This window comes from Chironomus tepperi, unplaced genomic scaffold (assembly GCF_022539635.2).
Source record: "Chironomus tepperi strain 1889 unplaced genomic scaffold, CSIRO-AGI_Ctep_v1 contig_461, whole genome shotgun sequence".
NCBI classification, from domain to species: domain Eukaryota; kingdom Metazoa; phylum Arthropoda; class Insecta; order Diptera; family Chironomidae; genus Chironomus; species Chironomus tepperi.
The window spans coordinates 1,267,747-1,283,139 of record NW_027226583.1 but is presented as its reverse complement, the minus strand read 5'-3'; the positions used below and the strand labels follow the sequence as shown (position 1 = coordinate 1,283,139).

Here is a 15,393-nt window from a genome sequence, read left to right as displayed (position 1 = left end):
GATTTTTGATCGAAATTTAGCAATTTGGTATGTAGTCGCTAGGGGAGCGTTCAGAAATTACAACAATTAGCAATTTCACAATTTTGCTACGGCGTACGGCCATGATGGGAAAATGCGAGTCTAAAAACGATATTTTTAAGGTTACATAAATTCTGAACGTTCCCTAGTGTTCCTTTACATCACCGCTTTGACAGAAACTTGATGGCCGTTTTAGGACAACTTTACGGCAAAAATGAAATTTACGATGCTAGGTACTGTTCGGGCTATTTTGTAATTAGCACGTGATTACACTATTATGTATAATTCTAATTTTAGATTTGAGTGATGTAACATATTAGGCTGCATTCTTGAAGGGTTTAGTCAAAGTTGCTTGCAAAAAGGAAGCTTTTTTGAATTTTAAGGGTAGACCAATTATGGAACAGCGTTCTTTGGAGCAGAAGGGGAGTAATATATAGTTTCATTTACGGACAGAACTCCAGGTCGACTTGGATCTTGAATTGAAAATTCGAAGTCAACTCGACTTGGACCTTGTATGGAAAATACGAGTTGACTTCAAATTTTCCATACAAGATCCAAGTCAACATCGAGCTCTTATTCCGGAAGAAGGATGGGATGGGTACTGGAAATCAATTTTTCTCGTTACGTAATGTATGAATGATCCCCCATTCTCAGTCTTTTGAGTAAAACATTCTTCAAGCTTGTAGGAAATGCTAATGAAAGAGGCCAAAAGGCTAATAAACTTATCACTAACTCAACCATTTATTATACAATAAAGAAATGACATACTTGAAAATGTACAACAATAATTAAACTTATATTAAGGCACTCGAAACGCAAATAATAAATAAACTTTTGCCAATAGCTTACAAGATGCTTAATTGACTTCACTTGAATATTCTCGAGTGCTTAATTAAAAACTCTTCAAAAAAAACGAAGTCTACAGCTGAACTCAATTGGCATTTTAAGTTTAAATAAATTCATCCTTAATTAATGTAATTACCTCTGAGCATCATTGATGAGCTTAATTAAATTTTTTTTTTGACGAAATATTGATAGAAAATTCAGCAGCTATCATATGAACTAATTAAGACTTAAGGTAAAGTTATTGTGACGGAAATAAATCGAAGGAAAATTACAGTATCAATTAAATCACTTGAAGCTGTAATTTGATCGAAGAAAAACTTTCTACTTTCCTACTATAATGAGATATGCCATTGACAAGCAATTACCGACTAAAGTTTTGTAATTCGAGCATGTTTTAATTGTTGTTGATCATAATATTGTGTTAAGAATTTTGAATAGCAATAATAGCTAATTTGTCTTTTATGTCATATGAATAGGAATTTGCATACATTTATAAAATATCAAATGGTAATTGTGGATTGAATAATAATAGCTTTTAATTGATCAATAGAACTGAAAATTGAATTCTATTGTTTTGAAAGTTTGGATATGCTGTCTGAAGTTCTGTTATTACCCATTAGGATTAAGTATTTTGAAATAACATGAGACTTCCAAAAGTGATAATATGTCATGAAGACATCCCGATTGATTCAGATATGCAAATTGTTGCAAAGCAAAATCAAGCTTCCCGTGAAATTTCCAATTAGTCTTTGATGATGAATATGTCATGAAGACATCCCGGTTGACATCTTGTACATTCATCCTGATTATGATGCAGGGTTGTTTGGAGAGGCTAGACACTTCAAAGTGGAGGCGGCATTGTTGCTTTAGTCTAGGGAAACCTTAGTCTTGTCCATGTTAAGTAGGTTGCAGAGTTCCCGTTCCCGTGAAATTTCGAGAAAAAGTAGGCAACCTTTTATGTGCCTTGACACGCCTTGTTGCAACTTTAGTGGTCTTTCAGACAGGGTTGCTTGGATAGGCTTAGAATCTATCCCAGTGCAAAAAAGGCAACCTTTTATGTGCCTTGCAACATCTTGATGCAACCTTAGTGGTAAGCCACGACCGAAACCATATATGGGATAAGGATTATGACACAGGTTTCTCACTGCTGATCTATCCTATCAAGTCCATATGTCAGTTTAGAGCTTGGTCGAGGGGATGTCATTAGAAGGTGTGCTTTGACATTTGGTAAGCTTTGGTGTAGACTACGGCTTCTCTAATTCCTCAAAATTTGAGTTACTTTTTGGCAAATTACTTACTTACTTACTGGATCCATGCTCTGACTTGGAGCCTAGGTGGCTACAAAAGGTCTTCCACCTAGGTTGCTTCAAAAGGCCTTCCAAAGACCTTTTGGCAAATAGGCTTTCACCATCGACTTTTCTTGAATCTAATCTCATACACTGCCGTCTCTACGTCAAGATGGCGTCATTAGAATGTGTGTTGATCTAGCAAACATATCTCATCAGGAAACGAAAATTCATAATCTCCAAACTGCATAATGATATGAAAATGCCAACAAATTCAATATAAAACTACTTATTCCTATCTAAATTACTGCCATTAATTTCAACATTCATCTTCAATCAAAATATTTTGACATATTTTTCCCATTTCATTAAGTACATACAATTGTAGGCACAACATCCATAAGTAGATCAAGATGAAGACATTTTATTTTTTTCGGAAATCATATCAATCCAATTACCATAAAAAAAATATCCTCGTATATTCCAAATGAATTTATTGCATTTCTTCTTCTTTTCATATCCAATCAGCATGAGCGTCATTTACAATTTTTTTTTATTCCATCATTATTCCTAATACGATGCTTGTTAGAAATTCAAAGCACACAATTTTTTACATATTCGTACTTATTAAAACTGATTCATCATTTACCATTGAACATGCAGCATAAAGACTATTACTAAAATCAATTCCAATTGCGTTTTTTTTTTTATCTCTCATTGGAACTTATTGAGTCAATTGATAAACCCACACGTGCGTCGTTGTCAAAATGTTACGAAATTTGTATCATGATAAATTAGTATGATACTTTTCAATTCCAATCTCCAGCCAATAAATTCAGGGACATAAACGATTTTCCACAGTAAAACCCCACCCCACTCTCCTTGCTGACATCGACCCTGCATCCATATCTAAAAACCCAAACAATAAATTCAAAAGTTAAAAACCCGTTACAAAATAAACGGTTTTCCGATTCTCGGAAAGGGGTTCCGTGCCCCCAATGAACCCCGTCCCCCCACCCCCCTTTGCTGAAATCGACCCTGCATCCATATCTACATGTATTTTTTTTTGCTTTATATCAAAATTCTCGTATCACTTTAAACAAAAAAAAAAAATCCATCTTTCTAGCATTTACTTTGACATGACATCGCAATAGCAATAGCGAATATGGAATGGATGGGGATGAGAGTAGGAATAGAATGGAACGAAAAAAATACTTAGGATGGAAAAATGATGTAGGTCGTTTTTGCTATTATTCATTCTTGTGACAATATTAAGCCAATTTATGCAATATAAATCGTGATTCATGTCATTCACCAACTCGACGGAGGATGAAAAATAATATTTCGTTGTCGGATCATACTCTATGTCTTTCAGATGCTATATATGCTTAATAATTTGAATGAGAAAAGAAGAACGATATTCAAATTATATTTCAGGATTTTTTTTGAATTCTTTTTTTTCCGGTTGATGAATTTGGATTTTATGGTATGATGTACTAGACTGTTGTTCGATTTAGACGATTGACTGGATAAATATGTAGTTTACTGGGTGACTGTGTATGACATAATTGAAGTGATTTATTTAAATTTTAGGTAGAGATAGATTTTAAAGGACGTGTTACTGATCTATCAATGCTTAGATAATGGTATTGTATACCTATAGGCATGAATAGTCCATCTAAGCTTTATATAGGTCGCCAATGCCTTAAATAGGCACCTAAGCCTTGTATAGATGATCTAGACCTTATATAGTCCATCTAGGTCATATTTAGTCCATTCAGATCTTATTTAGTTCATCTAGACCTTAAATAGTTCATCAAGGTCTTTAATAGAACATTTAGGCCGTCTATATACTGCCAAGTAAGGAGTGGGTTCACCCAAATATTTCAGAATACCCCTTATGAACAACCTCAAAACAACCCAACTCTTCCTGATGTTATTTTTAAAGTAGCTTTGCATTTTCTTAAGCTAATTATCAACTAAAGAAGTGAGCTAAATTTTTGGGAGTATCCACGAGTTGCCGTAAAGACACTGCCATGTCTTTCCGCTGCAAAATATCACAAAGTCATTAGTGTGCTTTGAAAATTGTTCGTCCGCAAAAATTAAAATGTACCAAGACACCGGTTGATTTTACAGATTCCCAAAGTTTCACTTTCGTCGTATTTTCAATATCGAGAACAGAACAAAGACTGAAATCGAGTCAATACTTGGACAAAACAATATGTATACAAAGAAATTGGCTGTTATGTAATAAAAGAATATTAAAGAATGCGACCGACTTGTTGTCTAGCTCTACATGTCTTCTGACGCAGTAGTCTATCTCCATAAAACAGCAATGATTATGCTGAATATATGATATGATGGTTTTGATCGTTCAAGTCAGTGTTTCTCAAACTTATTCTCAGTCTTATGGAATTTCAGTTTGAATACTCGTTCATGTAGAGTGACTTGAAACATTGGCTTGAAGCGATTAATACATCGCATCACTCACATTAGGAACATCTGGTCTATGATGACGAAAATGTCTTTCATTTTCTATTTCTCTCATTTTTATTCGTTCCTTCCATATTAAATGAACCATAAATTATGCATTCATTCCTATTATCAATTTACGATAGGCAGAATAACAGAAGAAAATAATATTGATATTTCATATTATATTTACGTAGATATAGAAAAAAATTTGTTCGGCATTTAAGGATGATATGATCTCATATTCTTCTTGGAAGCAAAAAAAAAAAGGAATTGATGTGCAAATATTATCTCAATGACAATGATTAAGTTTGAGATGCTGAAAAAAGTCAATAAGAAGGAATAAAGAATAAGTTTTTTTATTTGTATTACATCTGTATTTATACATAACATGAAATGTACGACTGTGTTAAGGAACAGAAATTCCAACAAATTTGTTAGACAATCTCTGACTTTGTTTGTCGAGTGTGATTGCTCAAGGGAAGTGGAAATTATGATGGAGAAATAAGCACCAACTGAAGTGTATAAATTTTCACATTTTTTTTTTCCTTCTTCCTACATTCCATACTTACAGCGGTAAGGTACAAATAATTTCCATTTACCGGATTTGTACCAAAAAAAAAAAATTTGTCTTTTGGGAGTAAATGACCTACAAAAGTCACATTTTTTTCCATTAAGCTTTCAGATTGAATGAGAGTAAAAATAACCTATTAAACATGATTATTAAAGTTCAGTAAATTTTGTTGATGGACATTTGTTTTGATGCGGATGGAGTTAGAGGGAAGCTTTTGGTTATTTTTTGATGCATCAAAATGTCATTAAAATTTCGATTTTTATCCTTTTTTTTATGCCTAAAAATATATGTTTTTGTCAAGTTTTAGTAAAAGCCGCTTATGTATCAAAATTGAGGTCAGGAAGATTATTTTTAGTGATTTATGTCAGGAAATTTTATTTTAAAAATTGTTAAAAATTGTTTGACGTCCTCGTGTTATTGATCGAGGTACTTGAGTGTATTTTTATCCAGCGATCAGTGTTTTATTGAAAATAATCATCAAGTCAGTACAATAAACTTACTTATACTCCTGTAAATCAAGTAATTGTGTCATTCTATTGAGTCATTTACTGGCTTTTTGTATAGCTCGGCCAAGGCTTGCATTTCTTGCATTTTAGATGCGTACTTCTTCAGTTTTCGACTGTACTGTACTATTAAGTCCTAGATTGCAATTTTGGAAGAATCCTTGAAATTGTGTTCTGAACCGTTCCTTAATGCAACGTTTGCCCAGAGCCCAGAGCTCCAATTTAGGCTTGATGTTGAACATTAAGCAATCCAAGTATATAAACTTCCGAAAAAAAACAAACTTGAAAATGATTGGACTCAAAGTGACGACATTTGAGTTACCAGACTAAATTTGGAGCAAGTGTCTTAGTTATTTGACCAGCAAAGCACTTAACTGCTTTGACTACTTCACGATAATGTATTTGATGTTGAGCTATAAATTTAGAACTAACAAATCATACTATAATCCTAAAACTTGAAGGTTCTTCAAACTCGAGCTCTCTACAAATGATGTAGCTAAGATTTCATGTCTCATCCTGCCAGCCACCCAACCATCCTCTCAAAATAAAATCATATAAACGTCATATTTTATTTCAAGAAATCCGCTGTAAATTCGCGGTACACCTAAGCATCATTCACATCATACTCAAATGAATATAATCTTAAAACACATGCTACTAATACGTAGGCTAGCTGTAGGTAGACATCATGCAAGCTACAGATAACAAAAATGTCGAACAAAAAATTCAATTTACATTGACGTCATATTTAAATAAACCTAATTGAATAAATATATAACTGAAAAGTCGCTAAACACGTCAAAAGTCAAAAAAAAAAAATGTTCATGCGTCACATAAGAAATTTCACCAGAAAGCACATGAATCAAACTGTCACTTATTTATCAATTTACAAATGTCAAATATACATAAAAAACCAGATTTCTAATCTACTCTTTATCTCTATATTTTTCCAGACTGTATATTCCAAACTGTAGCTGAAGGCACTTTTTATTTACATCCATCTATCCATCCATCATACAGAGTGAGGAACAGCAACACAAAAAGGAAGAGCAAAAAGCAAGAGTCATCGTCCTATACATTCAATGAATCATTAAATAATAAGAGTTATAGAATAGACAAGAAGTAAACAACAAAAAGATCATTTTGAAGAAGTCACAGCCTAACGCATGTCCGGACATTTCTTTTTGATGATAAATGCTTTACATCGTCGTGTTTTACTAATTGTACGTTGCTTGGTACGATAAACATTGAAGGACAAAAAGAGCTGTCTAACAGGAATAAAAAGTGTGTTATGTCCTTAGTGTATATACGCTACACAAATTGAAGACGAAACGCAAAAGCGGAAAAAAAGTGAAGAGTTAATTACAATTTTTCTAGTTCCATTATCCACCCCATAAGCAAATATATGTAAAGTAATTTTTGCTATACAAAAAAGTAAAAATCGAGTCCATGAGAACTGACATTTTGTATGTATACATAGAGTCGAGAGATAGATATCAAGTAAACAACAAGTTACGTCACGCAATAGAAGTGAGACTATAAATGATATGATAATTATAGTAAATTACATTGAAACGGCATTATGAAGAAAAGTATATTGGTATTTATTGCGCTACTACTCGGCGCCATCACAGCCAACGATTCAGCAAATGATTGGGAATCAAAATGTAATAAATGTCGATGTCATTGGAAATCATCAAAAAAGACGGCAGATTGTCGTGATACGGGACAAGTAAATATACCAATAGACTTACATACTGACATACAGTCATTGGATCTATCAAATAATCGAATTGCTGAAATACGAAAGAATGAATTGTTGAATAATAATTTAAATAATTTACATAGATTAATAATAGCAAATGCAACATTAGAATTAGTCGATGTTGAGGCATTTGCTGAACTGTCGATTCTCATTGAATTAGATCTCTCAAATAATGATATAAAAGTCATACATGCTGGCACATTTCATCCATTAATTAAAATAAGAAAAATTTTATTACATGATAATCAAATTACATCCATTGCTGATCGTACATTTGAAAATTTAATGCATTTAAGTCATGTGGAATTAAATAATAATAAAATTCGTACAATTGGAGATCAAACATTTATAAATGTGCCACTCAAAACAATTAAATTGGGTAATAATCGACTAGAAAGATTAAATGTCGCGACATTTACACATTTGTTGCATTTAAGTGAATTAACGCTTGATGGTAACATGTGGAATTGTACATGTCAACTAAAAGATTTTCGAAATTTTGTCATTGATAAAAAATTAACAATGGAGACAAAGTGCCACTATCCCGATGGATTACGAGGTAAATTATGGACGGATGTTGATGATGATGAATTTGCTTGTCGTCCACGTATTGTGCCACGCGGTCCATCACAATTGCGGGCAAGTAAAGAGAATGAAACCATTAAGTGCCATGTGAGCGGTTCGCCACGTCCAAATATTGAATGGATATTCAATCGTCGTGTATTGAGAGAAAATGATCGACATAAGATTCATACATATGAGCCTGTTGGCTCTATACGTTCTGATATTTTACGTCTAGTGAACTCTGAATTGACAATTGTTGGCCTACGAACTAGTGATGCCGGTAAATATACTTGTCGTGCAACAAATCGTGGCGGTGATGATGAATATGACTTTATGTTAGATATACCAGCAGATTATACAAAAGGTGGTGCTTTTGTGCCCGCATCATCAAATACATTCTTTATGATTTTATGCATCATTGTTGGTGTACTGTTCATCATACTCTTTACAATTGTCATACTTTGTTGCTATTGTCGTCGGTCAACAAAATATCATCAAAAGAATCCGTCATCAGATAATACACTACTCATGACACAAACGAATGGTCCAACAACAAAACTTAATGGTAAAACACAAAATGATTCGATGCTTGATGGTGGCTCAGTGATAATGGAAATGCAAAAGAGCCTACTGACTGAGGTCAATCCGGTTGAAAAGCCGCCTCGTAGGACTGATGTTGACACTATTGAAAAGGATGCTGATGATATCAGTGAGATGAAACAGACCTTGTTGGATGAGACTATATTTAGTAAGTATTATGTGCTATGTGAACATGCAAGCACTTTTATCCATAGATTCATATCTAAACACTTTTATTAATTAAAATTTTTCACATTTACAGTTCAAAATGACGATGAGACACGATCCATTCAGCTGTCAGATTCAACACATCCGCGTTCTCGACAAGCATACTTTGATGATGGTATTAATGGTGGTGTTTTACCACCCGATTTATTAGCCTTTCCGCGCTTCCCACAATCACCATCGTTACAGAGCTCAATATCAAATATCCATGATGCACGCATCTATGGTAGATCGCCTTTAACGTCACCTGTTTATGGTGAAACAACCGTGCCATCGAGTGGCTTTAGAACGCTACAACATCCAAAGACTGGACGAACAATAGCATTAGCAACAACACGTTCAAATTCACCATTCATACCAGCACCAATAATTTATCCAGCATTATTAAAACAAGGATATGTGACAATTCCACGTAAGCCGCGTACTGGTAGTTGGGCACCGGCTGTAGTTAGTGAAATGCCATCACCAAAATCACCAACAAATTCAATTGAGATTGTTGAGCCTGTCTATGATAATCTTGGTTTACGCACAACAGCAACTGGAAGCTCATTATTAAATCTCAATAAATTATCATCGAGTAGCAGTAAAACCTTAACAAGTCCTGGTGCTAATCTTAAATACACAATGAAGGATCGTCCATTACCAGCAACACCAAACGGTGAGCAACTTAATGGATCAATTCGTGAGCCTTTATATAGTAGTACACCGAGTGAACGTAAAGTACCGCCACGTCCACCGCCGAAGCCGAAAAAAAGTTTTGTAGAAACTGTAACGACAGCCAATCCGCAACGCATAACCACAAACGGTCACTTTGAGGACGAATGTGAAGATGGTACAGAAGTATAGCAAATGTGTAAAGTTGTGTTTGTATAGCATGCAAGGCATCATCATCATCATCATCACAATGACCACAATGCAATCACAACAACAACAATCATTACAATTGAGGTAAGGAGAAAATTAGCAAATGAAATTCAATTTCATTATGATGGATTAAGCTACGGACACAACTGTTACATTATTTAAATTAGACGATTTAATTAAAAAAATTGAGGGGATTTTTTTCGGAATGGATGAAAAAGTTTTTTTTTTTTTTGTTCTAATTGGATGGAAATTTTGATAATATGAAGTTCAGATGGATTCGATTCAATTGAGAGGGATGTTAGCTAGTAGCATGGACTGTGAATTTTTCCATGACAATTTTAAGAAAAACTTTTTCAATCATTCTGGGAAAATGCAAGGCAGGGACACTCTTGAGTTGAGGGTATAGAGGTGATTAAAGTATTTTTGATCAGTACTGCATATCCTTGACCAAAGATGAAGGGTCGTTCTTAAATGATGTCAATTAAGAAAAAGGGATGTTTGGAAATTATGTAATGCTTAGGCTCCCATTGAGCAGGGGAAGTTCATGATGTGTGGAAAACAGAGGTGCTAAACATGCACCTGTGACAGGCTAAAACTGCACAATTTCTTGATAAATTGTATGGTTTTGTAAAAAAAATACCAAATAAATTATCAATAATTTGCAAGATTTTTGCCTGTCATAGGTTTGCCTGTTTTGCAACTGTGGTGGAAAATAAGACTTTGCTACCAGAGTTGACAGGATTTTGTGAGAGTCCGGACTAACAGCCTGGACAAAAGTTCAAAAAGACTCTTCTACACTGAAGTCTTGTCAGCTCTAAATGGTTCAAAGCTTTACGGTGAGGGTTAAAAATGCTGTCCTGAGCGTTACGTAATTTACAAAGGTTCCTCAATTGGAATTCAGAGACTTCTATTGCCCCTCAATTACATTCTGAGGACATAGATCTGACATTACAACAGATTAAGCTAAATTATCAGATTAAAGCATTTTGAAGTAACCAAGACTCCAAGTCGGAGCATAATTCCAGTAAATAAGCCAAAATACCCAAAAATCACACCAGACGTCATTTATGAACGACCCCCCAGAGAGTGTCCCCCCACATCCCCGAACAGATTGTTAATAAAAGTTCTAATTTTCTTATATTTGCCTTAATACCTTTTAATGAACAAATTTGTTTCTTTTAATTTGTATGTTAAATGGATGTGAGTGTGACCTAGCATTTTTTTTTATTCATTCATTCAATTTCATTCATCCACGCTCACAAAAAAAAAGTAGATAGATGAAAAAATATATATATAGTTTTTTAATGAATACAGCAACAAAAAAATAAAGAGAATCTTCTACTGTGTAGTTTTTTAATTCAGTTTCCAGCAATTTAATGAGTGATGAAATGATAAGAATGAATGAAATAAAGGAGTATATAATTATAATGATGATGATGATGATGATTAAAAATTTCTGTGCCAATAGACTGAAATGGAAATAAAATTAAAAAAAAAGAAATGGTAAAAATGAGATGAATGTGTGTGATATTTTGTAGGAATAGAAGAAATGAAATGCGATGCTTAAGGTAGATATTATGATTTTTGAGCTCAACATGGGTGTTGAGGCATTACTTTGTCACTGTGTTAACTGTAAAATGTCGAAAAATGTAGAGATGATATATAGAGAGGTTTTGACTGAGGTGTATCAAGAGCCCCTAACAGGCAAACAACATACTTTTATAATACAGCCATACCACTACGGTACCTAAAAGCAGTATTTTTACCTGTTAAGAATAAGGGGTGGTTTGGGGTCAATTCTAGTGTTTTTCGTGACCCTCCCCGCTCAATCTTGCCCTTCGTCCTTCCCATGAATTTCAAAATGTGCTCATGGGTAACACAAGGCTTATGTCAATCTATTTAATGGCAAATAGTGAGATTTGCCGTTAAAATCAAACCTAATTTTCAATTTCCTTGGGTATTTCATACAAAAATCCAAGCCCTGCTCTTTTATTTCTCGGATTCATGCCAAATCAAAGGCCACCTCTTCCCTCCTTCCTCGAAATGTTATGGCAACCCATCTGAGATTTACTATGAATAAGTATATACTGAACTAAGCGAATCCTCATTAGGTCATTATCAAAAATACTTTGATAATTCTGAAATTTAGTTAGCTGCCATCGACTAATCTAAGCTAAGACAGAGCAAAAGATGGATACCATGTCCTTGCCATGACCAATCTATTCCATAATATACTTACTTACTTATTTCACTGATTGTACAGATCAAGTGTGATACAGGTGTGTGATACAGGCTCCTTCATCGGCACCTGAAGCGGGCTTTACTGCTGACTACTGCTCCCAATTACCAACCCATAATATACAAACTGCTCCAATAAACATACTGATTTACCCTCAAAATATTGCTCTAAATAAATGAAAGAAAATATGTGTGCTAAAAAGATTCCGACAATTGAAGTGAAAGGAGGCACATACAGAATGAAAACTTCAACATTTTAATTAAATTTCAAATTCAATGCCGCTTTTTTTCGGAATGACTTTCATTCTGTGCATGTATATGTTTGCTGAAGAAATTTAAAAAAAAGAATTTTTTTATTCTATTTGGATATTCTCATTTTCTAATTTAAGTATGCAAACAATTTTTATTTCTTCTTTCGTCGTATATATTTTCATAATGGCTTAAAGGATTTGAGCAGACATTTTATTTCATATGCTCAGTAATAAAATACAACTTTTTTATATGTTTTTACAAAGAACAGATTCACGCAATGTTCTCATATATTTATTTATTCTATATCACATGTACAGAGGTAGATTCAGTGGGTGTAGGGTGGGGCTGTGTAAGCTACCCTGCAGCAGTGGCGAGCAACCTGTGTGCCGCGGCATTCTAGTATGCCACCAAAAAATTATGGAAATGCCATAAAAAATATTCCGTACACTGTTTTAATCAAGGCTTTTCACCAAGGTGTGCCACAATAAATAAAAGGTTGCACAACCCTTGCCTTTATATTAGTCATGTTCATACTTTAGTGTTATCTGGGTAGAAACCATACATGAGTGACTGTTTGAGGGTTAAACACCCCCATCCCCTCTTTTAGGAAAGATTTCGCTTGAGCAGTCCACACACCAGGATCGTATTCAGAGGAGAGGGGGAGGATCGGTGTCAAATTCAAATTCCAACCTCCTTCTACCCCTCATACAAATTCTTTACTGCACCCATGCCTGTATGGTTGTTACACAGAAATGAGGGTTTTGAAGGTCTTTGAAGGAAAAGGAATTTTTTGAAGCTTAGGGGGGATAAAGTCCTTTTGTTTGCAAAAATCAAGCCAAATATCCCCTACCCCACTCCTCAATCAAATTCTCTGGTACACCCCTGCCTATATGGATATTACACAAAGCAGCATTATTCGCATATATTCATTTAAAAATATTATTATTTTCTTGTAAAATGAATGTTTAAAAAAATATATAAAAATAAATTTTAAATACAACAATCTGAATAAATTGAATTTTTTGAAGCTTAGTGTCTCTCTCTCTCTTTGTTGATAAAGTCCTTTCTGTTTGCATTTCAAAGGATTTTTAAACTAATGAAAAAAACTGCCATTTTTTATGAATTAATAAATAAAAACATGTGGATTATGAAAAATTGTAATTAAAATTTTTCATTTATTTTTACAAAATTTGTTTGATGCTACCTTTCATCCTTTTTTTTGAAAAGCCAAACATAAATTTTGTTGCAGACTCCTATTAAAATTCAGTCTGCAACACGTACACATGTCGATAAACCCCTTTTGAATTAAAGCTTTTAACACGAATGTCTGTAAATGAGAAGAACGAACATAAAAAAATAAGTTTCATAATTAGGAAAGCTTTGTGATTTATGGTGGAAATGTGATCATTAAGATACAGGTGCATTAAGACACAACAGTTATTGTTGGTAATATATTAGAGCACAGTGATGAGCAACTTTAGTGCCACGGCATACTTGGGTGCTGTTTCGGTCGAGGCTTCTAACCAAAATGTGCTACATTAAATTAAAGAGTGCCCACAACGAAAGTAGACCTAAGCAGGGATGTGATCAGAAATTTCCACTTTTATAAGGGTTTTGAAATTTATTGAATCCAAATGCTTTATAATGGCTGCGCCAAGGTACCAGATTAGAATCATTGAAGCAGAAATACTATAAATTCTACTTCCAGCGGCCAAATATGATCAAGAATTAACAATTTTCATAACTTCTAATAATTTAGGGTTTTCATTTCGATCTACAATTGGCATGGCTTGAATAGTTGATGTTTTTTCAGGACCGTGAAGCGTTTTAGTCCAGGGCAGGGTCAATATTTTACTCATAAGGTAGGCTCCCTTAAAATTGAGCTTTTTACCTCACAATTCTCCTAACAATTCAACAGTAATCATGACAAAATTGTGATCTGAATCCCATTAAAAACTCTTAAATCCCAATTCAAGCCTCTTAATTAGATCAACTGTCATTAACCTGAGTGACACATCATGACTGTCATATGATGGTCACTTGAATGTCGTCACGACATCATGACGAATGCTTTTACAATGTCATCATCATGATGTGTCACTTGAGTAGTCATGAACAGACACACCTTAGCTTTGTTGTAGATTTCAATAAATAAGTTTAAAGTTGCTTTTAAAGCATTTAGTGCTATTAAATGGTACTAAATGGTCAAGTCTGCAATCCAGAAATACTCTAATTACAATTAATTCCAATTTAAATTGAGTGCCTAAGTTCCACTGATCTGCATTTACCCAAAAACTCCATGAATCCAAGGATCTAACATTATCAATAATCCACAATGTAAATTAATATCATGAAACTCAGTAAATGAATACAAATACAATTGCCTTGAAAGTTGGACAGGACAAGCAGCATTAACGCTTCAAAAAATTCAAAACATTTTTGCAAATCACATTTTAGAACAATTTCATAGCAATCTCTGATCCCAGAGTAGACTGAATTTTGGTATCATTTTCTCTAAACGGACAATAGAAAAGTTTTACTTCATTTTCATAGTGAACTAGGTAGCTGAATATTTGACGATGTACACTCATGGAAGGAGTTTGAAAAATGTTTAGAATTTTAAATTTAATTTTAAATTTTAAAAAATATTTTTAAAATTTCAAATTTTAAAAATTTTAAATTTTTTAAAATTTCAAAAAACTTTAATTTTTTAAAATTTTAGAATTTTTTAAAATTTTGAAATTTTTAAAATTTCAAAATTCCAAAATTTTTAAAATTTCTTTTTTTAAGATTTGAAAATTTTTCCAATTTTTAAAAATTTAAGAATTTTTTAAAATTTAAATTTTTCAAAATTTAAAAAATTTTTGAAATTTTAAAATTTTTTAAAATTTAAAATTTAAAAATTTTAAAATTTTAAATTCTTTAAAATTTAAATTTCTTAAAATTTTAGAATATTTGAATTTTTTAAAATCTTACAATTTTCTAAAATTTTAAAACTTTTCAAAATTTTAAATTTTATTAAAATTCTAGAATTATTAAATCGAATTTTAAAAAAATTGTTTTTTAAAAGAATTATTCAAATAATTTTTCCACGAGTGTATACATTAACACATCACAAATAATAAAAAAAAAAGCTCGAAGGACTAAAAAACAACAGAAAAAAAATCAAAATGTCACTTGATGATGTGAGCTCAAAAGCATTTTAGA

The 15,393-nt window shown here is 33.1% G+C and overlaps 1 protein-coding gene across 1 annotated transcript in view; it reads left to right on the top strand.

Moving 5' to 3' along the window:
* kek5 (kekkon 5) overlaps window positions 1-10,099 on the top strand; it is a 75,846-nt gene extending 65,747 nt beyond the window's left edge. The window contains exons 2-3 of the mRNA XM_070651522.1: window positions 6,653-8,776; window positions 8,870-10,099. Of these exons, the coding sequence (XP_070507623.1) occupies window positions 7,282-8,776; window positions 8,870-9,678 (2,304 nt within the window). The 5' untranslated portion in view covers window positions 6,653-7,281 and the 3' untranslated portion in view covers window positions 9,679-10,099. The remainder of the gene's footprint in view (window positions 1-6,652; window positions 8,777-8,869) is intronic.
* Window positions 10,100-15,393: the final 5,294 nt, after the last annotated feature.